This window comes from Pinus tabuliformis, chromosome J (assembly GCF_031772625.1).
Source record: "Pinus tabuliformis cultivar Carrire ecotype Pingquan chromosome J, CPIR1, whole genome shotgun sequence".
Lineage (NCBI taxonomy): Eukaryota > Viridiplantae > Streptophyta > Pinopsida > Pinales > Pinaceae > Pinus > Pinus tabuliformis.
In genome coordinates this window covers 627726232-627749740 of record NC_142295.1, presented here as the reverse complement: position 1 = coordinate 627749740, position 23509 = coordinate 627726232, and the positions used below count along the sequence as shown (strand labels likewise).

Genomic DNA, 23509 nt, shown 5'->3' with positions numbered 1-23509 from the left:
TTGAAAATCAAAGATTTAATTCCTGAATGTCTTTGTTTTAAGCTTGGTGTTGCTTCCCCATGCAACTGGTGGAAGGACTAGGCTTGGAAATGTAGGAATCCCTTTATTAAATATAGACTTGTTGATGGTTATAAAGGGCTCAATCCAACTCCATCACTGGACCTACTATTGAATAAGATTTGGAGGCTCCAAGAAATATGGAAAATGCCTATGTCGCCTAAAAAAGGCAATATTTGCATAAATCATTAATTCATAGCATCCATTCAACAAACCAAGCAATTATATCATTTGGACCTAGCCCAACCATTGTGCTTTTTTGGTGGAAAGGTCAACCCTGCAAGCATGTTTTCTAAGTTCGCTACAAAAGAAAAGCCATTTGGGATTGTGTTAATAGTTTGTTAATATAATCAGATATCTCATCTTATTAGCAAGTCACTTTACTAGGTGACAAAAAACAATGGATACTTAACAAGGCTACCTAGCATGTGTTTTAAAGGTAAATGCTCAATTTATTTGGAGCACCTCATGCAACTTCTAGAACAAAAATAATCACTTGATAAATTTAATTATAAATAAGATTGGAGAGTTGTGCTAATATTCCTCGACATTGTCTTGTCCTGAAGATGAATTGTCAACGGGCAGGTTCAAAACGTTAACCTCGAAATGGATCTAATTATGGATAATCCAAAAGAATTCGATATCAACACCTAGAGCATTAGGGAGGGGCCCCCTGTAGGTCAAGTCATGTATCACATAAGCATTCACAATCCTACAACCCAGCCTTATCCCAAATGTCAAATAAATGCTCAAGATATCAATAGCCCCATCACTAAGTAGTTAGACAAATTCACGGGCTTCAAGACAAATTGGAGATGACCACATGGTCAGCAAAATGAGATGCCATGTCCTCCTATGGGCAATATAATCCCTAGCATACCCCTAGTCATTTGCAACTTGACCAAGCCCCAAGAAGATAAGAATGATGGAAGGGTGCCTTTGATTGTCAATGAGCCACCTCAAACAACTAGTTTCCCCTAAGCCTAAGGATGATGACCACCCAACTCTTGCAATAGCAGCTATTTTATTTACTTGCACATTTATGACCTTATGCATGTTTTAGATGCACCCTTCTAGCCAAACTTAAATAAATTTTATGGTGTATCCTTCAATTGCCTTAGGCCAATGATTAAGAAGTTGCAACTTTATACTGTTCAGGATTTTGCATTAATACCCCATCTTAGTTTCTAATGTTTCATCTTTCAAGTAGCTTGCTTTAATTGCCTCTTAATGACTCTGTAGCAGTGACCTTTACTGTCACCTAATTTATTCGTACAATGCTTCATGTAGCTTTGTTATCTAATAGAAACATTTTACCAAAAAAAAATACTTCATAGCAAAGCATAACTTCTACCACTTTCCAGTATTTGACACAAAAAAGAACAAATAACAAAGACTATCATAGAGTCCAGTCATTACAGAATTAGCACCCCAACAACTCTACCTGCTTTACAATGAGTAAGGTCTTCAAAATGCACTGGATAGATCAACCAAAGAAAAATAGGGCATAAAGGGAATAACTAAAGTTAACCTCTTCAACAAGTAAAAAAAATTGAAAACGATTAAGTTAGAAACAATGCACGCATTACAATCCATCAATGCTTACATGTAGCTAGATCATAAAATAAAATTTGCTCTTCCCAATCCAATTATGAAGGAATTGGCTAGTTCATCAAAAGAAAATCAGATTTAGGAGGTGTTATGCCTCAAGTCAGCAGGGATACATAAAAAAAATTGCAGTATATTTCCCCACCATTGTAAACTCAAGGTCACAAGTCAAAAGCCTTGTGACAACAATGTGAGGCCCTATATTAGGTGTCCTAGGACCATAGTTGCGGGGGAGCGCCCTCCCCCCCCGAACCCGCTCCCGAATCGCGCTCCGGGCAGGAGCGGCTCAGGAGCGTGCTCCCGAAAAAAAAAATTGCGCTCCCTGCCATTTTCGGGAGCGTTGCAGGGAGCGATCGCTCCGTCGCTCCCTGAGCAATTTTTAACGCCCGGGAGCGATCGCTCCCGGAGCAATTTTTAACGCCCGGGAGCGATCGCTCCCGGAGCAATTTTTAACGCCCGGGAGCGATCGGGGAGCGATCGCTCCAGGAGCATTTCGACGGGCGCCGAGAGCGATCCGGCAGAAAAAATTTCCGCGGACGCCAAAAAAAAATCGAATTTAAAAAAAAAAATTGGTTTTAAAAGCCCAATGGCCTAAAAAAATTTCATTATCACTTCATTGAGCAAGAGCAAGAGCAAAGGAGCGAGGAGCAAGTGCTGAGGAGCGAGGAGCAAGTGCCGAGGAGCGAGGAGCAAGCCTGCAGAGGTAAGTAACTTAGTAATTTAGTTAGTTTAGTTAGTTTAATTTAGTTAGGTAGTAATTTAGTTAATTTAATTTAGTTTATTGAGTTTAAAAATCATGAATTTAAATTAAATTAATAAATTAAATTAATTAATCCCAATAAATTGAATTAATTTGCAGATTCAATAATCAAAACCCTACAAACATCAAACACCATGGACCTGGCTATATTTCTTGGCATTTTCCTCTTCCTGGTCCCTTTTATGGTTATTATGGTGCTGGAGAGTAGGAAACGGAGGGGCCAAATTGAAGAGGGGGATGAAGAAGCTGGAGAAAGTCAAATTGGTGAAAACCCCGGTGAAGAGGAGCTGGAGGAGGGTGAACATGACCCTCAAAAAACTAAACAAGACCAAACTCCATTGTGGAAATATGTTAACAGGGTTGAAACAGGGAGAGGGGGTGGAACCACTAAATTTCATTGCCCCCATTGCAACACTGATTACACAGGTTCATACACCCGTGCTAGAAGACACCTCTGCGGGAAAAGGCCATGGGATGGAGACAAACAAATAGGAATCAAAACTTGTACAGCGGTGTCAACAGCGGATAGAGCCAAATACATAAGGGGAGAGGAGGAAGCCCAATACAGATCAAAAAAATCAAGGGGTTTCTTTGAACCAAGCTCACAATCACAAAGAACTCCTTCAGCATCCTCCCAAGGCAGTGGATATGGAAGCACAGGGTCATCATCTTTAAGGCGTAGAACCATATCAGATTTCCTTGATGAGGGGTGTAGGAATGATGTGGATTCAGAGGTTTACAGGTTTCTCTATGCATGTGGGATACCATTCAATGTTCTTCGCTCACCTTATTGGCACGAAATGGTTTCTGCCATAAATGATGCCCCTAAAGGATGCAAGAGCCCTGGGTATGACAAGGCAAGAACCGTTGGCCTTGATCATGAAAAAGCAAAAATATCACATTCTTTGAATAGAATGACAAGTTCTTGGACTGACCATGGGGTGTCCATTGTATCTGATGGATGGACAAATGTAAAAGGCAAGCCATTTATAAGTGTTCTTGCTGTGTTTTTTAGTGGTCCCATCTCTCTAACTGCACACGATTACTCAGACAAGTTTAAGACCGCCATCAACATTGCAGAAGCATTACTTGAAACAATTGAGCGTATTGGCCCATACAATGTCATCCAAGTCATCACTGATAATGCTCCTAATTGTAAGGCAGCGGGAGCAATTATTGAGGATAAATACCCCAACATATTTTGGTATGGATGTTTGGTTCACACATTGAACCTTCTGTTGCATGATATTGTCAAGAACAAAAATGAACAATACCAATGGATTGGTGATTTGTACAAGAAAGGCAAACAAATGATAAAATTTATTACAATTCATAGCAATACCCATGGCCTTTTCCGCAGTCACTCGAGATTGGAGTTGTTGAAGATTGGGAAGACCAGATTTGGTAGCTATTACCTCACCTTCAGGCGCCTTTTGAAGGTAAGAGAGGCATTAGCTAGCATGGTATCAAGTCCACATTGGCAGGTATTAAAGGAAAGGGCTACAAATGTAGCTGACATGGGAGGTTTTGAAATGGTGGAGGAGGCCGCTCTTGATGGGCAGTTTTGGACAAGTGTGAGGCAGGTATTGGATTTCACCAAGCCAATTTATCACATGATTCGGTTTGCAGATACAAACAAACCAGTGATTGGCGAGGTGTATGAGCAAATGGATACCATGTTGGGGGAAATAAAATATATTGTTCATAATAGAGATCCCAACTTGTACAAACTGATTCATGATTGTGTGTGTGAACGGTGGAATAGGCTTAATCTTCCACTACATTGCTTGGCGTATATCCTTACGCCAAAATACTACTCTACATCTTGGTTGGGCCAACCTGCAGCAGGGGGTGGGGTTAGGACCAAACCCCATTTAGATCCAGAGGTAACTAAAGGATATTTGGAAGCATTAGAAAAGTTGGTACCTGACAGGGAGGAATGTAACGTTGTGCGCTTTGAAATAGGCAGATACTTCAGTGGCACTGGTTTGTATGGTAACTTCCATGCAATGGACGACAGAGATAGATTTGATACTCTCACATGGTGGGAAACATATGGCGGGCATGGACTTTTGCCAAAATTGGCAAAAAAAGTTCTTTCACAGGTTGTAAATACTTCTTCTGCAGAGAGGTGTTGGAGCACCTACAGCTACCTACATAATGTGAAAAGAAACAGACTCAATGAAAACCGAGCAGAAAGCTTGGTTTATGTGCACTACAACTTGAGGTTGTTGAGTCATTACTGTGATCGGGCTTATGAGGATCCCACATATAAAATTTGGGACAATCACCCAGAGGATGACAATTTGGAGGATGGCATTGTACATATTGAAGAACTAGAAGAGGAACTTGTAAGGGATGAAGATGAAGCCGCTGCAGCAACCATGCCACCTCCACCTCCACCTCCACCATCCAGTAGCAGTGGTCGAGGTCCGAGTCTTGTTCCTTTGCTGTCGCCACCTCCATCTACACCCTCAAGTGGAGGTTCTAGTTCTGGTCGTCGGTCTGTGCGGGAGACTCCTAGAAGACCACCACGACCTGCTTATACTCCTGGAGACTCTCGTGGCAAGGGCCACATGTAGATTTACAGTTTACTTGTCTTTTTTAGTTTATATTAGACTTTAGTTTTCATAACTATTGAGTTTTGAGTCCTTGACTCTTGACTCTTGACTCTTGACTCTTGACTCTTGACTCTTTCATATCATAATGATATTTTTTGTAAACAATATATCACTGTGACAATGAAAATTTGAAGTTTGAAGTTGGGCCTTGGCAATTATAACTCATTGGTAATGATTGTGAATTATGAATATGATGCTTCGTGAAAGACTAAAGTTGTTTCATTTCATTTCATTATTCATGTTTCATTTTATAAATTTATAACATTTCATATCATGTTAACAGTTAGAAGTTAGGACTTAGAAATATCTTAGATATTACTTCTTGTAATGGTTAAACTTAGCTTACAAGTACAACTTTGGTGATCAATGCTGATAAATGTTATTGAATTTTCAATTTTGAAAGCTTGAAGTTGAAACTTTAAGATTGAATTTGATGAATCATGATTCATGAGACTCAATATGTTGCAGTTGTAATATGTATTTTACTAACTTGTGGACATGGTTGATGACGATTATAATTTCTAGATGATTGATGTGATATGGTCAATGATCAATCTATGTTTTTTTATGTTTTTTATGTCTAATTCATCATTCTACATGTTTTTGTTGACATATCTGTATCAAAAATTAAAAAATATATATATTTTTAAAAAATCGCTCCCGGATTCGCTCCCAAACCGGGAGCTTTTGAAAATTGTCGCTCCCGCTCCCACTCCCAAGCAACATGGCCTAGGACCTAGACTTGTTTGGTCGGAGCATGGCCTGCCTCTTTGGGTTCATCTCTGGTTCCTTTCATCTTGAACATGATTGGAGGGCCTAGGATGGTCTTATATGAGGACTAAAGGTTTTAGAGGAGCCTTCTTTTTTAGGGATGATCAATAATGTATGGGCCAATCCAACACGCATCAAGGTGCACCTATGTCTTAACACATGGTTATGGGTCTATCGAGGATGTAGGTGGCATCAGATTTAGTGCAATATCCCTCGAACAATTCTCATACATGGTAGTGTCACAAAGACAACTTTTCACATTTCCTAAGGCAATTCACGTTTCCCAATGCAAATGGTCCCGGATTTCAAAAATTCAACTTGGTCTCATATTGTTTAGCTTAATGAGAGGATAACATGCCACGTAAAACTTTTCCAAAGAGAGAAGGAAGTGGCAAATTACAACTAGTCAAACGTGGTCAAACAGATACACCAGTTTTCAAGTTGGAGATCGGGGTCAACATTGGATAGTTTTGGGCATGCATTACGTTAGAAGTGGTCTAAGAAGAAGACAAACAAAACCCAAGTCTCAGAGTCCTAAGATTCCTTAGGGCATTAGAGAACCAACACACGGGCCTGATGACGAGGACAAGGTAGATATGATGTGGCAACGCAGGGCAAGATATAGAAAAATGAAAAAAGACCCAGTTCAAATAAGGGAAGGATACAGTAACCCTAAGTGTCAGAATTGGATATCTAGAGCACAGGTGGCTCAGTGAAGTTTACTCAACAAGGAAAGTCAAGCGAACTAGTTGTTTGATGAGTAAACTAGCCATTGGAAGGGTCTAACTAGTCGTTGGAGGTATCTTGGACAAGGAAGTTAGAGAAGGGGCCGTCAACTAGCTCTTATGAAGTCAAAAAAAATTGGAAGGGTCTAACTAGCCATTGGAGGTATCTTGGACCAAGGAGTTAGAGAAGGGACCATCAACTAGTCCTTATTAAGTCAAAAAAATCTCAAGGACCAAATCGAACCATTTCTTTGCCAATCCAAACTCTTTGTGGCCAAGTTGAGTTTCCAAAGGACATTAAAGTGGAATGTTGCAAGTCAAAGGGAACATTAGGGATCTATTGGACCATTACCAACCTTTGAACCACAAGCAAAGGGGTCACAAGCTTTCCAAGGGAATTGTGAACTAATTTGACCCCTTTAGTGGACAAAATGCATTGTAATATAATATTTTATTAAAAAATTACTAAGTCTCCAACATGTGGATGTCTACCAAATATGATTTTAAAGGAGTCCAACTAGCCGTTAATTAGCCATTGGAAAAGAATTATAAAAGGCCAAGCTCCCCTCAAGTAAAGTTTATTGTTGTCTTCTGAGATAAGTACCATTAATTAAAGAACTCATTTGCAAACTTGTCTAATTTTCTTTTACATTCGTGGGTTGGCTCCTAATATCTCTTTTCTTCTTGGTTATTTGTTATAATCATATTAATCTATGTTAATTTCCATTTAGTAATTTCACACAAAGCCAAAGGATCAAACCATTGAGAGGCTACATAGCCACATGGTGGAGGCAAACTAGAGAGAAATCTTGTTTTGTTACTTTGTTGCAGGTGGGTCATTCCAACAAGGGTTGAACCATTCTAGCAAGGAGCTTCAACTGAGAAGGGAGCTTGCATTTCACCACATACTCAAACTGGAGGTCGGAGAACATCGTGCTAGGAGCCACTCCTAGTTGGGTCTAAAGAGTACAGAATACCTTAAGTCACAAGTGGGTGCAATTTCTCTTGTAGATCAATCCCACTTCCCTAATCAAGTGCAAAACCGCCTTAGAAAGGAGTGTGTTTCACAACCCAACTCTTAAGATAAGTTATTAAGGCACAAGGTAAGAATTTCCAACTACCATCTTTTGCAAAAAAAACTTCAAAATTTTCATTTTTTGTTTCAGTGTAGGACATTTGACTTGTTGGTTTTTAAGTTTTATCTCAAAACAGCAATAATTTACCTTTATCTCAAAACAGCAATAATTTACCTTCAAATTTTAGCCAAGGTTGTGGCACAGTTAATTTGGATTACTTTGCATATCGTTGACCCCCGTGTATCAATTATTTTATTGCAAATTTGCACATTTAAGCAACTGTTACAAAAGAAATCTGTAAATATTTTCAAGGTTCCCTGCACAAAACAAGTACCTTTTGGTATCCTGCATTTAAGACCCCGATACTATTTTACATTGTCGATTTATCAATTTAGAGTCAAAAATATTATCTTTTTCAGTTGTTTCTATTTCATATCTATTGTTGGAAATTTTTTTGGGCATAGTACCAAGTCAGACTGCATCCCAGGTCCACAAAAATACAATTTCTAACTTGCTGGAAACTGATATTTTCTATTGTCCAAAGCTTGGAAGTGATCCCCCAAGATCTATTTAGTGCCTCCACGCCCTCCCACCTTTAGATCTGTGATCTATGAGTGCTTTAGCACTCACTGGGTGGTCCGTTAAAAGGAAACAGGGTGTTGTCCCTACAATTTACTGCAGATTCTGAGGTCTGTAGTTACAGGGTAGCAAGTTGATTTTCTCTATGACCCCTCTAACCAGTGACCCAAACTGAAAAATAACTTCTTAGCTGGTTAGTATATTTTTTCTACATCAATTTCAAGTACTTATATGCCATATTTAATGTTGTTTAGCATAGCATTTCATTGGTTTTAGTTTTTGTCAGATACTTATAAAAAAAATCAGCAAGACAGCCCCCATAATTAACTCCCCCACCTCATTTTTGACCCCATTTAAGGCACTAGTTTTACTTGGGTTGGTTGCGGTATTGAATGAGAATCCTCCCTTATCCTTTCAGGAGGAAGTTGGGCCTAAAGGGCGAGGCTTTGGGCCAAGGGTGACAGTGGACCTTTACCCTGTGTGTTCCCATCCTAACAGGTTGCATGGACCTTTGCAACCCTGCTCATAAGATTGATAACATTTTTGGTGTTGTTGCCAAGTAGAAGGTCAAATAACCTGGCATTCAACGACAACATCTTGGTAAGATTGTTTCTGTTTTGTGTATTTGATGAGATTGATATTATCATTACAAGATCTCACCTGGCAACTCCACTTCAACAAAATCTAAAGAGGTACAACACAAGAAACTTCTTTCCAGGGTAATAAATAAGCTATGTATTGGTGACTCCATTGTAGTATTTTCATTAATTTCTTTCATCTTATATTTTCATTTTAGCCTCATTGCCAAGTTTTACAACTAACAAAGAGATGGAGCATTGGAGATACTTCCATGGATAGCACCATTTCTGCATCTAGTTGACTTTTCAGGTATGAGGGGTTTTCCACATGGTTATAATATGGGTCACATGATGGACCCATGTTCTGTGAATATGGGGAATCAGTTGTAAATCATATATCTGCATTTATCAAACATTGTAAGAAAGATGACTACCTCCATGAGGATGCCATGATGATGTTCTTCACAATAAGACTGGAAGAACCTGCATGGATTTGGTACAACAGCCTTGACAAAGGCATGTTTGCGTCCTTTTATAGAATTCCTGGAAGCATTTTGTGCAGGATGGGATCCGTAACTCAAAAAGTTGGCTTTCATTTATCCAAGAAATAAAAGGGATATATTTGGCATAAAAAATTATAGAAGAATGGCTCCAATCCCAAAAGGAGAACACTAATGAAGAGTCCTATCTTGTTGGGGAGGACCAAGCGGCAGAATTGAAAGAAGACAATCCTACTTGTACAAAAAAAAATGAAGAAGAATCTCCTTGTTCTCCTAGCAGGATTCAAGAAACAATTGAAAAATAGGAATATGAGGGCAGCCTTGATATAGGCCATCTAGAGCCTATTTGTTGATGTATTTTCGGTTCAGAGATGGATTCCAATCGATGTTATTTTGGTTATGTGCACCCTTACAAGCTATATAAATGAGAACTTGTAATTTGTGGACCTGTGGTTGATTAAAATTATAACTACTAGATGATTGATGTTATATGGTTTAATCCATGCTTTTATGTTTTTTATAACTAATTCATCATTCTACATGTTTTTCTTGACATATATGCATCAAAATATATATTATATAGAATTCACTCCCAACCCAAAAGCTTCTAAAAATTTTCGCTCCCCGCTCCCTCTTCCAAGTAACCGTGGGCCACTTTTGCCGCCATCTTGCCTTTTTAATTTTATAAAGTCACTTTAGGAACTTTTCACTTTATAAATTGAAAGTGACTTTTCATTAGCCTAGGATATGACTCATTTTTCACCCATTTAACATTTATAATGTTTTTCCTAGGCAAATCATGTTCCCTTAGTTAAATTTTCCCCACCTTAGCCTACGGGAACTTTATTAGGCTAACGAAACCCCGTCTTATGCCTCCTAAGCAGTTGGGGACATTACATTGTTGCAGGCAAGTCGTTCCAACAAGGGTTGAACCATTCTAGCAAGAAGCTTCAACTGAGAAGGGAGCTTGCATTTCACCACACAATCGAACCGAAGGTCAGATAACACCACTCTAGGAGACGCTCTTAGTTGGGTTCAAAGAGTGGAGAATACCTTAAGATAAGATAATTATATTTATGTCCAACTAATGACCACAAAGTAGGTCAAAGGGACTGTTGAGTACATTGATGTATATACAAAGCAGAAGAACCAAACGGTCTCCTATAAAAGATACAATGCATGAAGTAAATCAACATCTGGCTCTAGCGGAGAAGATCCAAGACCTAATAGGTCTGAGGATCAGACCCATCTCTTCTAATATCTGAGGCTGAATGAATACCATTGAAGAAACTCAACAATGTCTATTGGCCCGATGAAGAGCCAATGACAAGTGCAGACTGTCCACTAAATCGTGTCCTGGGGGGTTCACATGCTGCTGAATGTTGGAGGACCTAGTTTGTCTCCCAGGAACGGATCTGAGACGGAACTACCACTGAGATCTCGTGTAGCAGGGTGAGGTCCCACGAATCCTCACTGATCTGGAGTCTGGATACGTACTGGTATCAATCAATTTCTTGGTGCCACTGTCTGAAGGTAGTACCCTGAAAAATGGTGTGATCCTCTGTGTGGGGTCTGGTCTGATGGGAGGTTGAAGAATATGCACTCGAAACCTAAAAGCCTCCTGCATATATAGGGCCAAACATCTCTAATTGAGGTACCTGAAAAAGTCAGCGAGGGTCCGAGAATCTCTGAACAAGCAATGAAACCTTCCTCTGATCTCGTAGTACACAGGGCATCCAAGGATGAAGTGCACCTCGATCTCCACTTCCTATAAATGACATACCTGGCAAAGTCTGTCTAGTCTATCCACCTAGTGGTCTGTCTCTACCCAAAGTCTATGAGAACCTACTCTGAACTGGCCTAGAGGAATGCGAAGAGCATGCATCTAGTGGTGAAACGTATACTGGGGTCGAACAATGAGCCCGTCTCTCAACTCCAAGAAGTGCTCAGCATAGAAGGCCATCTTTGGGCGCAACCCTCCTGGAGGATTGACCCAGGTGACCTGGACGAACTGCCTGTAGATGTCCTCCCTGATGATCTTGTTTAGCTCTTGTCTAGTAGGTAAAAGGTGACCAGGAGCATCTAAGGAATATCGAAAAGGAGGGAGACGATCCAACTGAATTCCCACTGACTCTAAGAGGTTTGAAACTCCTGTAAACCAACATCTGGCTTGGCCTAAGGGGGTAGAACAGGCAATAGTCTCAGAAGAGCAATATGCCAAGTAAGGATAACGATCCCTACTCTTTATCGAGTCTGCCAAGCCCTAGACACGATGCAAGAATGAAACCAATTTGAAGACCGTCTCAAGCCAAAAGGGCTGAGCTCCAAACTCTACAAGGATGATGTGCTGCGGCACTGTCAGTTTGCACCTAATGATGCAGCGGAGAAGAAGAATCTGGACTCTCTCAGCTGAAGCCCAGTCTGACTCAAGTAAAGACGGTCCCCAAATCTCTAAGCCATATAGAACAGTGGGACGAATCAAGGTGTCCATGAGGCTCATCTTGGACAAGATGTCCTGGAAGTGATGTCGAAAGCATTGTCTCTCGAGAAGGGCTAAGGATCCATATCCTTTGTTGATCCGAGGCTGAAGCACTGGTCGCAAACTGAAGCGGGGACCTGAAAATTGCACCCCCAAATAAGTATACGTGCTACTGATCTCAATCTCCTCCCCTCTGAATAGAAAGTGAAGGTCTGAGGTTTTCTTCACCCCATTGAAGATCATAACCTTGGTTTTACCCAGGTTGACCGTCAACTGTTGATGGTCACAGAACAGAGCTAAGGCATCCAGCTGCCTCTGTAATCCTTCTAGGGATGAGGAGAGAAGGACCACGTCGTCAGCAAAAAGTAGAATAGATATTAGAACCTGGTGAAGAAGGCAGCCATCAGTGTCCTAGATATGCTCGTGTAGAAATGCTTCCAACTCATCAATATAGATCCCAAACAGGGTAGGGGACAGTGGACAACCCTGTTTAACCCCAATAGTGCTTCGAATGAAATCAGAGATCCCATGGGCTGCGTGAAGACGACCAAGAACGAACTCATATAGGCGCATAATAGCGGTCAATAGGGTTGCCGAACTGCCAATATCTCTGAGTCTCTGGAGCAAGGCCTCCCTTGAAACAGAGTCAAAAGCTTTCCGAAAATCTGTGAAACAACAGTAGACTTTCGAAGAGCGGTGTCGTGCCTCCTCAATCACGGCACAAAGGGTGAAAATGTGGTCAATGGTCTGATGATCCGGTCGAAAACCTGCCTGTCCCCTAGCTTTGAGTTGTCTCTACTCAAGGTCACTGGACAGCTTCCTATGTAGAACAGTAACATACAACTTCGAGAACGTGTGACCCACCATGATCGTTCTGTAGTTATTGGGATTTGAGCTGGAACCTGATTTGTGGATCGGATGGATGATGTGGTGTGCCCATGTCGGTGGAAAACCTTCACGAACTACATGGTTGAAGAGATTAGCCAAGTAGCTAACCAAAGCACGGAAACCGTGCTTAAAGAACTCTGCTTGGTAGCCTTCCTCATCGGTTGCTTTGTTGTTGTTCATCACCCAAATGGCCTCTCTAATATCTCTGTCTGAGAATAGATAATAGGAAGAGGGTGGGGAGGTAACATGAATTTGGCCCTGCCCGGGAATATCATAAAGGTTGGAAGTGTGAGAGAACATGGATGTAGGGTCGAGGTCAGGTGGAATAGGGGATCGTCGAGGAAGGATGGTACGCCAAAATTGTTTAGGGGAGTGGACAAGGAGAGCAGAAAGTTCCCATCTTCTATGGGAGACAAAGAGTCGTTTCTTGTGACGAAGGAGACGACGATAAGAAGCTTTGAGTTCGGAGTAGGAGGGTTGAGAGTGGGTGAAAGCATATCGAAGTTCTCGATGTAGAGTCTTGCATTCATCATCGTACCATTTGTTCATGGGGCAAGATCCAACTTTAGGGGAGATGGAAGTGGAACGAGCGGAGTGGGGGAAGGATTTGAGTGCTGCTTCCCAAATGGCAGCTGAAAGACAGGTGTATTTAGTGGAAGCAGAGTCAAGCAAGGAGAACTAGGTTTTCGATGGGAGTATCTTGTGTAGGGTAGAGGAGAAAATGTCAGGGTCTCCTTCGAAAAATCAGAAGGTAGTTCGGGGTGGGCTTTCTCTTGTAAACCAATCTCACTTCGTTGATCAAGTGCAAAAAACATCCCAACTCTCACGGTAAGTTATTGGAGCACAAGGTAAGAATTTCTAACAACAATCTTATTCAAAAAAAAATCATTTTCTGTTACAGTGTAGGACATTTTACTTGTTGATTTTTTAAGTTTTATCTCCAAACAACAAGTTCATTTACCTTGGATTGCTTAAAATTAAATAATATTTTAGCCAAGGTTTCGATACGGTTTATTTCAATTATTTTGCATATCATTACCCCCTGTATCAAATTATTTTATTCCAAATTTGAGCATTTAAGCTATTGTTACAGAGGAAATATACAAATATTTTCAAGGTTTCCTGCACATATCAAGTAAATACCTTTTGGGAACTTACATTTAAGACACTAGTATTATTCTACATTGTTGATTTATCAATTTAGAGTTAAAAATATTAGTTTTTCAAAGGTTTCTATTTCATATCTATTGCTGAAAATTTTTTGGAGATAGTACCCAGAGGGACTTGATCCCACGTTCCCAGATATACAATTTCCAACTTGCTGGAAATTGATATTTTCTGTTGTCCAAAGCTTCAAAGTGATCTTCGAGATCTATTTAACACCTTCCATGCTCTGACACCCCTAGATCTATGATCTAGGAGTGCTTTGGCACTCACTGGGTGGTTTGTTAAAAGGAAACAGGTTGTTGTCCCTGCAATTTACTGCAGATTTTGCAATCTGCAAATACAAGCCAACAAGTTGATTTGCTCTATAACCCCTCTAACTAGTGACCCAAATTGAAAAATAACTTCTTAGTTGGTTACTATATTTTTTCTACATCAATTTCAAGTACTTATATGCCATATTTAACGTTGTTTGGTGTAGTGTTTTGCTGGTTTTAGTTTTCTGTTGCAAATTTATACACAGAAATCAGCAAAACAGCTCCCATAAGTAACTCTATCTCATCTTTGACCCCGTTGAAGACACTAGTCTTACTTGGGTTGGTTTGGGTATTCAGTGGGAATCTTCCCTTGGCCTTTCGAGAGGAAGTTGGACCTAAAAAGCAGGGATTCGAACCAAGGTGACAGTGGGCCCTTGTTGAAGAATGTAGCTATGGTAGTCTTCATAATCCTCGATGTATTTATAATACTATGTATAAACACACAAGAAAATTAAATGTTAAAATAGAAGAAAGGAAATCAACAAAAACACCTAAAATTAAGATTCTTGAAAATAGTTCATACTCACGTAAATAACATATTTACCATAAGTTACTACCCACCATAATTTAAGCAAATATTTGCGTAAAAGATGTGATAAGGAACAAGATGTAAATAAATATACTTACCAGGAATTACTGTCCACCATTGTTTACGTGTTCTTCAACATTTTAACAAATATGAATAAAAATGTAAATGTGCAGACTTGCTAGAATTTAATTTACAAAGAGACGTGATCTAATTCACAAAGAGATTGTCTCTTGGATAATCTTGAGTATAAAAACACTTGAAACTTTTCATTTTATACACTCAGTTATCACACATGTATCTCTCTCTTACATGTGATCTCACATATCCTAAGTTTTCAACATTGTGATCTCTACTTTCCTTTCATAGTTATTGGTTGAATTTCTGAAGTGTGATTGCTTGATGAAGATAAAAGAACTATAATTCATATTCACAAGTAATGACCATAGTTCAGAAATAGTGTTTGTATCCATTGCACTCTATTTTTTCAACAGCCCTTACCCTGTGTGTTCCCATCCTAGCAGGTTGCACAGAACTTTGCAACTCTGCTAATTAAATCAATAATAGGAGGTTTTGTTAGATATGATCTATTATTAGGGAACTTCTTACAATAAGACATAGAAAAAGGATGGACCTAAATTAGGCTTGTTAAAAACAACTCTTAATTTTACCCAATACATACAATGTTATCAAAATATTTCACCTCCATGTAGAAACATCATTTGTCATATAAATATCCCATGAAGATGTCCTAGAAATAAAATACTAGATAGGAAAATGACAATGGCAAATTACAACAAAAGCCAAACATGTACTTAGTCCTAGATATATTCGAAAGCTTCAACCAAAAGAACATAGTGACAGAATCAAATGTGTAATTTCTTAATTGGGTTTAACTTGGGTGGTGATGAGGATAATTTGTTATCCTCCCAAACTAGGTTCAAATCCCACTTGCAATATGTTTGCCCCTTATGAGTTGGTTGGCAAGGTGCCAACAATCTCACTCATGCTGGAGAGTGGGACAAGATGTTTCAAACATTTTTTAAGGAGCTAGCTCAAGAAGTTGCCACCAATGTTATTGAGCGTTTGGCTTGTTTGGCTTGTTCCATGTCGATAGGTGCCTGGTTCAAATCCCCCCAACTGAGGAGCACTAATCTACAATAATGGGTTTACTAGGGTTGGCATCTACAAATGTGGGGATGAGTCCCTTGAGTTCCCCCACAAAATTTTCTTTGGGAAGAAAAGAATCAAACATGCAGCAGACTACAACCTTCACCCTAACAGCAATGCTACTCACTAGGTACATTTTAGGGTAATATACTTAAACATTTATGTATGTATTTATCAAAAGATTGGCCACAATTTAGGCTTTGGGCCCACAGCCTATCTCATTGCTTGAAGCATCCCCTTATAGGAGTTGGCTCACTAGATATCAAAACTTGCTTAACTTAGGTTAATGAAAGCATGTAGGTGGGAAAAAGGTAAGGTCCAGCTTATGAACAACATGCATATATATTCAATTGGATTCCCTAATGGCTAACACATCTTCCAACCCCAAGGGATAGCTCAATCACCTGAACCATCTGCCCCTCGCAAGTTGCCAACAAGGAGGCCATAGATCAGAGGTTCAATTCTGGTTGGTTCCCTCAAGGTTACCAGCCACTTTTGTGGCTGGCAGTTGAATCACCCTCCCGATCCCAATATTCTGGGGAGGGGGGAATCCTGCAATGATTTTCCTGTTCCACATTCCAAATCTGCCCAAGGTCATTCCCAGAAGTAAGTGTTTTTTTTCAGTTGGAGTTTCAATATTTCACAGTCATTGTATGGAAACCGCTGTTCATACTGCAGCTACAAACGCATGCTCACATTATCTGTCAACATCTACAAACCTCATGCATGAACCCCAACACTAGTAACTGCTCCAGAACCAGAAAGAACTGTCAAAATCTTATTAGAACACTGGGTACCTTTTACACAGTGCAGAACATATCTGATTCTCTGGTAAGGGCAGCACTGAACATCCATTGAAGAAACAAAACATGTGCAGTTACTTAACACTGAACAGCTGCCCCAAGCCTTCCCGATCTCCTTCACCAAAAACCCCTAAGGGTTATGTTCCTCTGGAATAGAAAAACTTAGGAAACTAAAAGCAGGCTTAATTATAGCCAGCTCTGCCAACAGATAAAGCAGAAAAAAAGGTTCATACCTTCATACAGGTCCTGAATTGCCCTTTAAGGTCTTTGGTGAGGTGAACAAAGATACCAAACATCTGTGGTACCTTACGTGATGCCAAATCTCTGTTGTACCACTTTTCGACACCAGAGGATTCTCCACAAGGAGGCCAACCCTCTAGTTAGCAATATATGCTCCTAGGGTCCATTATAAAGTAGGGAAACTTAAAAGCATTCTGTAGAAGCGATTGTTTGAAATCGTATAATACACCTACCTCTGTTTTTAAGGTATTTCGGGAACCTAGCTGAGACCCAATGTCCAACATATGAGAGCTAACTTCATCCACTCAGGGGCCAAAACTATACATTTTACAAAATCCAACCAAACTCCCTAGTGCACAGCAGCCTTAGCTCTTATTGGAGGATCCTTCAAAAGCTTTGAACCCCCTTTTCAAAAGCATTACCAGTGATTATTTACAAAAATGGAACCCCATAAACAGAACAGCTTCTTAAGGTCATTTTACTTTAGTTCTTTCCTTTCTTATCAAACTTATCTAGTCCATAACAAGAAGTGTCAAGGTAGGAGGAAAAAACGATAAACCATTATCCGTCACCTCTGCCATAAGCTGATGTGCTATGATTTCAAACATGTGGTAAGCATGATAGCATAGAATGAGAGTTTCAATGTGGTTCGTTGCTTTATGAATCCAGTATGTGGACAGCAATAACTTTACTGCAAAGGCCTATTTGGACGAACCTATATCGTAGTGGACTTAAACAATTTTCAAGAAAGGTATCCATTAGGATATGAATAGGCAAAGTTATTGCTTATGCACACCATAGTAGCAACCCCTTAACTATTCATGATCATAGATTGCTAAGACCAGAACAAAGGGTATAACAACATAGTAGACATTTTTTTGAAGAATGACCACACAAACATTGTGCCAAATAAATTCAAAACTATGACACATAGTGGATATGTCTAATGCCCAAACCTTGTTCATATGTTTCAACTTTCTACAGAGACAGTAATATGTATTTTGTGAAAAGATATCAATTTGTTGAAAAGGGAGTCAAACGCAATTCCTTGTTATGTTAATTATTACGTGATTCTAAACATATGATGTAAAAAAATTATGATAATTGATATTTGCCCTTGCTTGGTCAAGAGCCTTGAACCCGTATTTATGTAATAGCAACAAGTCCAAAAAATAAACGCAAGTAGACAGGTTGTTTGTGGACTATGGGGCTTCCAATTCCAATTCCAATTCCATGCTTATTTGTTTCGAAAGAAGTCCATATTTATTACTGTAAGCCCATACCTATTTTCCTACTCTTATGATAACAAATTTAATCAAATTCATAACTCCTCGCACTTCCCTTCCAAATAGAGATAATACATTCATATTAAAAGAAACAGATTTTATGACATCTCTTACTTTAGAGCGTAAGAGAAAAAATCTAGTAGAACTCATAAACATTATATGAACTTCTATGTGGGCATAACATAAAAAAATCTTTCGCAAAAGGGCATCCAGTCCTCTCCTCTCACCATTCAAATCTTACTCTCTCACTTAAGTTGTCTCTTCATTGCTTGGAAATATCATGCAAACCTGGTAACTTGGATTCATAGAGTCTATAAGCAAGTTCTTCCAGCAACGCACCTTGACCGACTTAAATAAGATTCCTCCTCCCCATTCCACGGATGACGATTATCCATATTAAAACCCCTGTGCTTCGGTTCCTCTTTCTTGCTGAATTCAACTGGTATCAACTCCTTCTCTGAGTTTTTTTCTTCATCTCCATCGTTTTCCATGTCTCTTGGGACTTGTCTCTTCGACCTCAAACTAAACCCTGGCATACCGGCTTCATCCCTGGGCTGTCTAAACCTGTCATTCACTTCCTCCTCATCAGAACCTGTGAAAATTTCTCTTTTTAAGCTCAAAATGGATGAAATTGGCATAGAATCTTCCATTCTACTGATTTTAAGTTTAAATTCTGTCTTTTGATCCACATCAATGTTTCGTAATATCTTCCTCTTTGATCCTGTGTAATATGACAAGGATCTTCCCCTTCTACCAGCTCCAGCCCATCCAAATTCCCTCTCGCCAGCCTTATCAAGACCTCTCGTAGATTGCCTCTTTAAGTTTGAACCAGAAAAGACTGGTATAGACGCACCAAACCTACCAGCTTTAGTGTTCCTAAAGCCTACCTCTTCATCAGAATCTACCAAAGATCTTCTCTTTGATCTGGACTCTCCCTTTCTACCAGAAAAAGATGATACAGGCCCACCAAACCTGCCAACTTTGGGGTTTCTAAAGCCTCCCTGGTCATCTTCCATTACAGAATCGACCGACCATCTTCTCTTTGATCTGGACTCTCCATTTCTACCAGAAAACGCTGATACAAGCCCACCATTCCTGCCAGTTTTGGAATTTCTAAAGCCTACCTCGTCATCATTATCATCATCATCCTCATCAGAATCCACCAGAGATCTTCTCTTTGATCTGGACTGTCCCATTCTACCAGGTTTAGGGCCTCTAAAATCCCTATTGTTACCCTCGTGAAAATCCCTTGAATTCAACAACTCATTTTGAAATTTGAGGCCAACTGTCATCTCCTCATCAATTATACCATCCAACTCCATTTCATCGTCAATCAGGCTCTTTGGCGCAGCAGTGCTCCTCGCATCACTCTGCTCTGATTCCCCATCACTGCCATCAAACTCTTCGTTTATTTGGCCCCTTCGCTGCTTGTCGTTCACTTCCTCACTAAATCTTCTATCTAGGCCAATTCCCCTGCTCCTTTGACCACTGTATTCCTTGTTATTGTCACTAAGTCTTCCATCTCTATCAAACCCCCTGTTCCTTGTCTGATCAATGAATTCCTCAATATCGTTGTCAAATCTTTTATCTCTGGAGAATCCCCTGTTCCTTCTCTGATCAATGTAATCCTCAAAATCGTTGCCAAATCTCTGATCCTTGGCTGGTCCCCTGCTCCTTCTCCGATCACTGGATTGCTCTTTAATATCGCTAATTTTTCCTTCTCTGTCAAATCCCTTGCTCCTTCGATCACTAGATTGCTCCTTATTGTCGCTAATTTTTTCTTCTCTGTCAAATCTCCTGCTATTTCTTCTGTCACTGTATTCCTCCTTATCGTTACTAAATTTTCGATCTCTGTCGAATCCCCTGCTCCTTCTCCCATCGCTGTATTCCTCCTTATCGTTACTAAATTTTCGGTCTCTGTCAATTCCCCCGCTCCTCTTCTTATCACTGTATTCATCGTTATCGCCACTAAATCTTTGCTCCCTCCCAAATTCTTTGCTTCTCCTTTGACCACTGTATTCCTCGTCGCTAAACCTCCTACCTCTGTCCACTCCCATGCTCCTTCCAGAGCGGGCTGTGAAACCTCTGGAAAATAAAATCGACCCTGAGCCATACTTTCTCTGACTGTCTTTAACGCTCCCCTTCAAAGACACTTTCTCCTTATTCCATCTATGAACTTCTGCAGTGTTTTCAGCTCCATCGCCATGAGCAGATGGTGGTGGTGGGGATGGATCGCTAGTCAGCGGTCCATCGTCTTCATTCCACAGATCTTCGGCACCCATCTTCATAAATCTATCAGAAAGTGCAGCAATTTGATCCTTGGGGGTCATGGGACCATGTGAAGGATCTTGTTTGGCGACGTTAATATTGCGAGTGTTATCATCATCGTTTTCGAATATCTTACCTCTAAGCTGGGACCTGATTCGGGCCAAATAAACCTGCCTATCTTGCTGCAAGAGCGTTTTTTCTTTCTGTCTGGCCTTCTTCTCGTGCAATCTCTTCCATTGCCATTTGCTGAGCCCTCCCGGGAACGTCCTCGGTCCGCCTCCCATGTTCCGACATTGCTCCAATCGTCCACAAGTCGATGACAGAATACTAGAAGTGGGATAGATGGAGTCGAACCCGCGACCAAATCCATGTGCATTTGGGCTTTTTATTAAACTGTGAGTCGATGATAAACGATTTCTAACCAAACATAATGCCAGAAGACTTCCTGACATTGCAGGATTTCGATGAAATCTACTGCGAAAATGTCAAACCGGAACAAAAATAACCAGGAAGAAGGATTCTATAATCGGGTAGTGGCGGATTTAAAATGTGGGGTTTAGGGTTTAAGACAAAATGTTGCATGGTGAACAACAGCAAACGTGGTCTGTATTGAGCATTCCGGCTTTTCGATTATTAAGAACACGAGGGGCGGGAACCGATTATAGAGTGTAAAGAGAGGCCGATAATATTTTTAAATTAAAAAATGGTATTTGGTAATTCCCTATGAAGTTCTTTCTTGTGAATCCTTAAATAATCACTTCTCCTAAACTCTCAATACATTTTAATTTATTTTTTTTAACTTTATATGACTTTAAAGGTATAAATGATATAAACTGTTTTTTAAATTTATTTCTCTTATCCATAGCGAAGCGTGTTACAGCTGTCGGGAATTAAATAGGAAAGCGAAATTTTTTCGTTGGTCTTATTACTTTGTCCGCCTCTCGTTGGAATTTCGTAGGTTTTGTCACATCTCACGCCTATGACAAAACGCTGTACCGGAGTTTCAGGTGTTGTCTCGTGGTGATGCCGTATTTTGGAATTCTCAGGTGCTGCAATAATTGACATTTACTAAAACAGTATTTCAGTATGATTAAAAATATGAGCTATTATTGAAGCTACAATATGAGTGTCACTTATATTATTTCCACAAAGAGAATTCTCATGGAATTCATATATAATCTACCTGAGCTAACCTCTCATTTTTCCGAACCGTTAGTTCAATTAGTTTCCATTACAAGTGTGATATTCGGCCATATATGTTATTTAAACCTTTGCTTTGCTTTGCTGTAATTTCAAATCCCACCGTCATATTCGAGCATATGCGTTATTTATGGGTTGGCTTTGCCATTAGCGTATAATTGGAGATATATATAGTTAATGTATGGGTGAGCTGTTTTCATAATTAAACCATTGATATATTAAATTTAAGTTATTTAGTGTATTATTTTAATGTTTTTAAAATTTTATATATCTTTATATTTTTTTATATTTTTATACTCATTTGGGTTTATTTTTCAAGATAATAAATATAGATAATTAAGGTAATAAATATAGATAATTATTCGATCTTTTTACTTAATTTACATATTATCTTTGCAAAACATAAATATAATTCTGGTTGCACAAAAAAGTGGGTTGACAAGCATTGTAGGAAGTAGTCAGGTTTGGTCTTAGCACAACAAGAACCAATAAAGATTAAACATAATGTTGAACCTAAGTTTCAATTCTTGAAGTAGTGCATAATTGAAGGAAATAAGGAAATTTCTTAGCCTAAAAAAATATGGTCAAGAGATGGATTATGCCTCATAATTTAAAACAGGGAAACAATTTTCATCCAATAAAAATATGAGAAAATTTAAGTAATTTAGTTGATTATTATTATTATTTTAAGTAATTTAATTAATTAATATTATTATTATCTATTTTTAAGATCATGGTCAAGCCAACACCGAATTCAAATGGTTGCTTAGCTTTTGAGCCTATGATCTCTTAGGAGGAAACACATGCTCTTAAGTATAAGGCCCAATAACATGTATTGTTTTCTTGACGCAATATTTCTACTTTTGATATTTTAAATGAATATATAAAAAGGTACATTGGTTTAATAAATATTTAGAAGTGTCCCGGATGCGGGTGTTAATGAAGTTAATGACGCGTGTTAATGGAGTTAAGAGGCATGTGGCTCGTCACATGGGCAGCTGTCAGCCCGGACGAGCCACGCCACTCCAGGACGCAGGCCCCTTAAATTCGCCGGAGGGTGAAGCATTGGGCTCGAATGATAAGGTATTCGCGGAGGGGAATGTCGCTGGAATGTTCAGTCGACTGCAGGCGCCATTCAATGCGCTGCAGCATCCGAGGAATATGGAGGCTATTAAGGTTGAAACCCAAACCACTCTGCCGCAATCCTTCAAGCCATTTGAGTGGGTGTTAGCCTGGTGTAAGGTTTCTCAGGGGAATTCTGGTGTGGGAAGCAATCGTCAGATGTCCAGGGAAAGGCTCAGGATGAGCAGTCGCAGAGGAGGGTCACGGGGTCGTTCTGCCTCTCAGAGGCCTGAGATTTCACCCTCCTCTTCAGTAGAGATCACCTCTGAGCAAAACAGGCCTCCGGGCAGCAATGTAAGAGGCAGCTGGGGCATTCCGGAGTGTGGTCACACGGAACACCCGGCCATTCGTTACAGAATCCCCTGCGCATTTGCAAACAATACTCTCATAGTTTCGGTCACCGTGGAGCATTGCAGCAATATTCGGGGACGTTTGGAAACTGTGAATGTACCGAGGGTTGATATGGAGACTCCCACTGTCGATTTCAGGCGTCCAATTCAGAAGGATGAGGCCGGCCCTAGTGAACCTGTTCAGAGGAGCTCGCGCCAGGAAGAGGAAGACTCAAAAAAGCTCAAGGGTCCTGCAAAGGACGAGCCTCATACCACGGATGAAGATTAACTTTAAAGACGCCATGTCATCGCGGCAAGGAATGAATCTCTCTGACCATTTCATTTTGCTCACTTTGTATGTTTGTCATGGGGTTTATGTTCACAGCGTCGGTCAAAATCACCACAGTGTTAGTCCACGTGTTAGTCTATATGTTCACCGTGT

The 23509-nt window shown here is 39.9% G+C and overlaps 1 protein-coding gene across 6 annotated transcripts in view; it reads right to left on the bottom strand.

Moving 5' to 3' along the window:
- LOC149228512 (uncharacterized) overlaps positions 1-21122 on the bottom strand; it is a 44490-nt gene extending 23368 nt beyond the window's left edge. For 5 of the 6 annotated variants that reach the window (XR_016247874.1, XR_016247875.1, XM_089378248.1 and 2 more), the window contains exon 1: positions 18488-21121. Coding sequence is in view for 4 of the 6 variants with exons in the window: in XM_089378248.1 (XP_089234374.1) it covers positions 18488-20868 (2381 nt within the window). In the remaining 2 variants the exon portion in view is untranslated. Of the gene's footprint in view, positions 1-18487 lie in introns of all 6 variants that reach the window. The other variant, XM_089378246.1, reaches the window with a different exon arrangement.
- Between the last annotated feature and the right edge of the window lie 2387 nt (positions 21123-23509).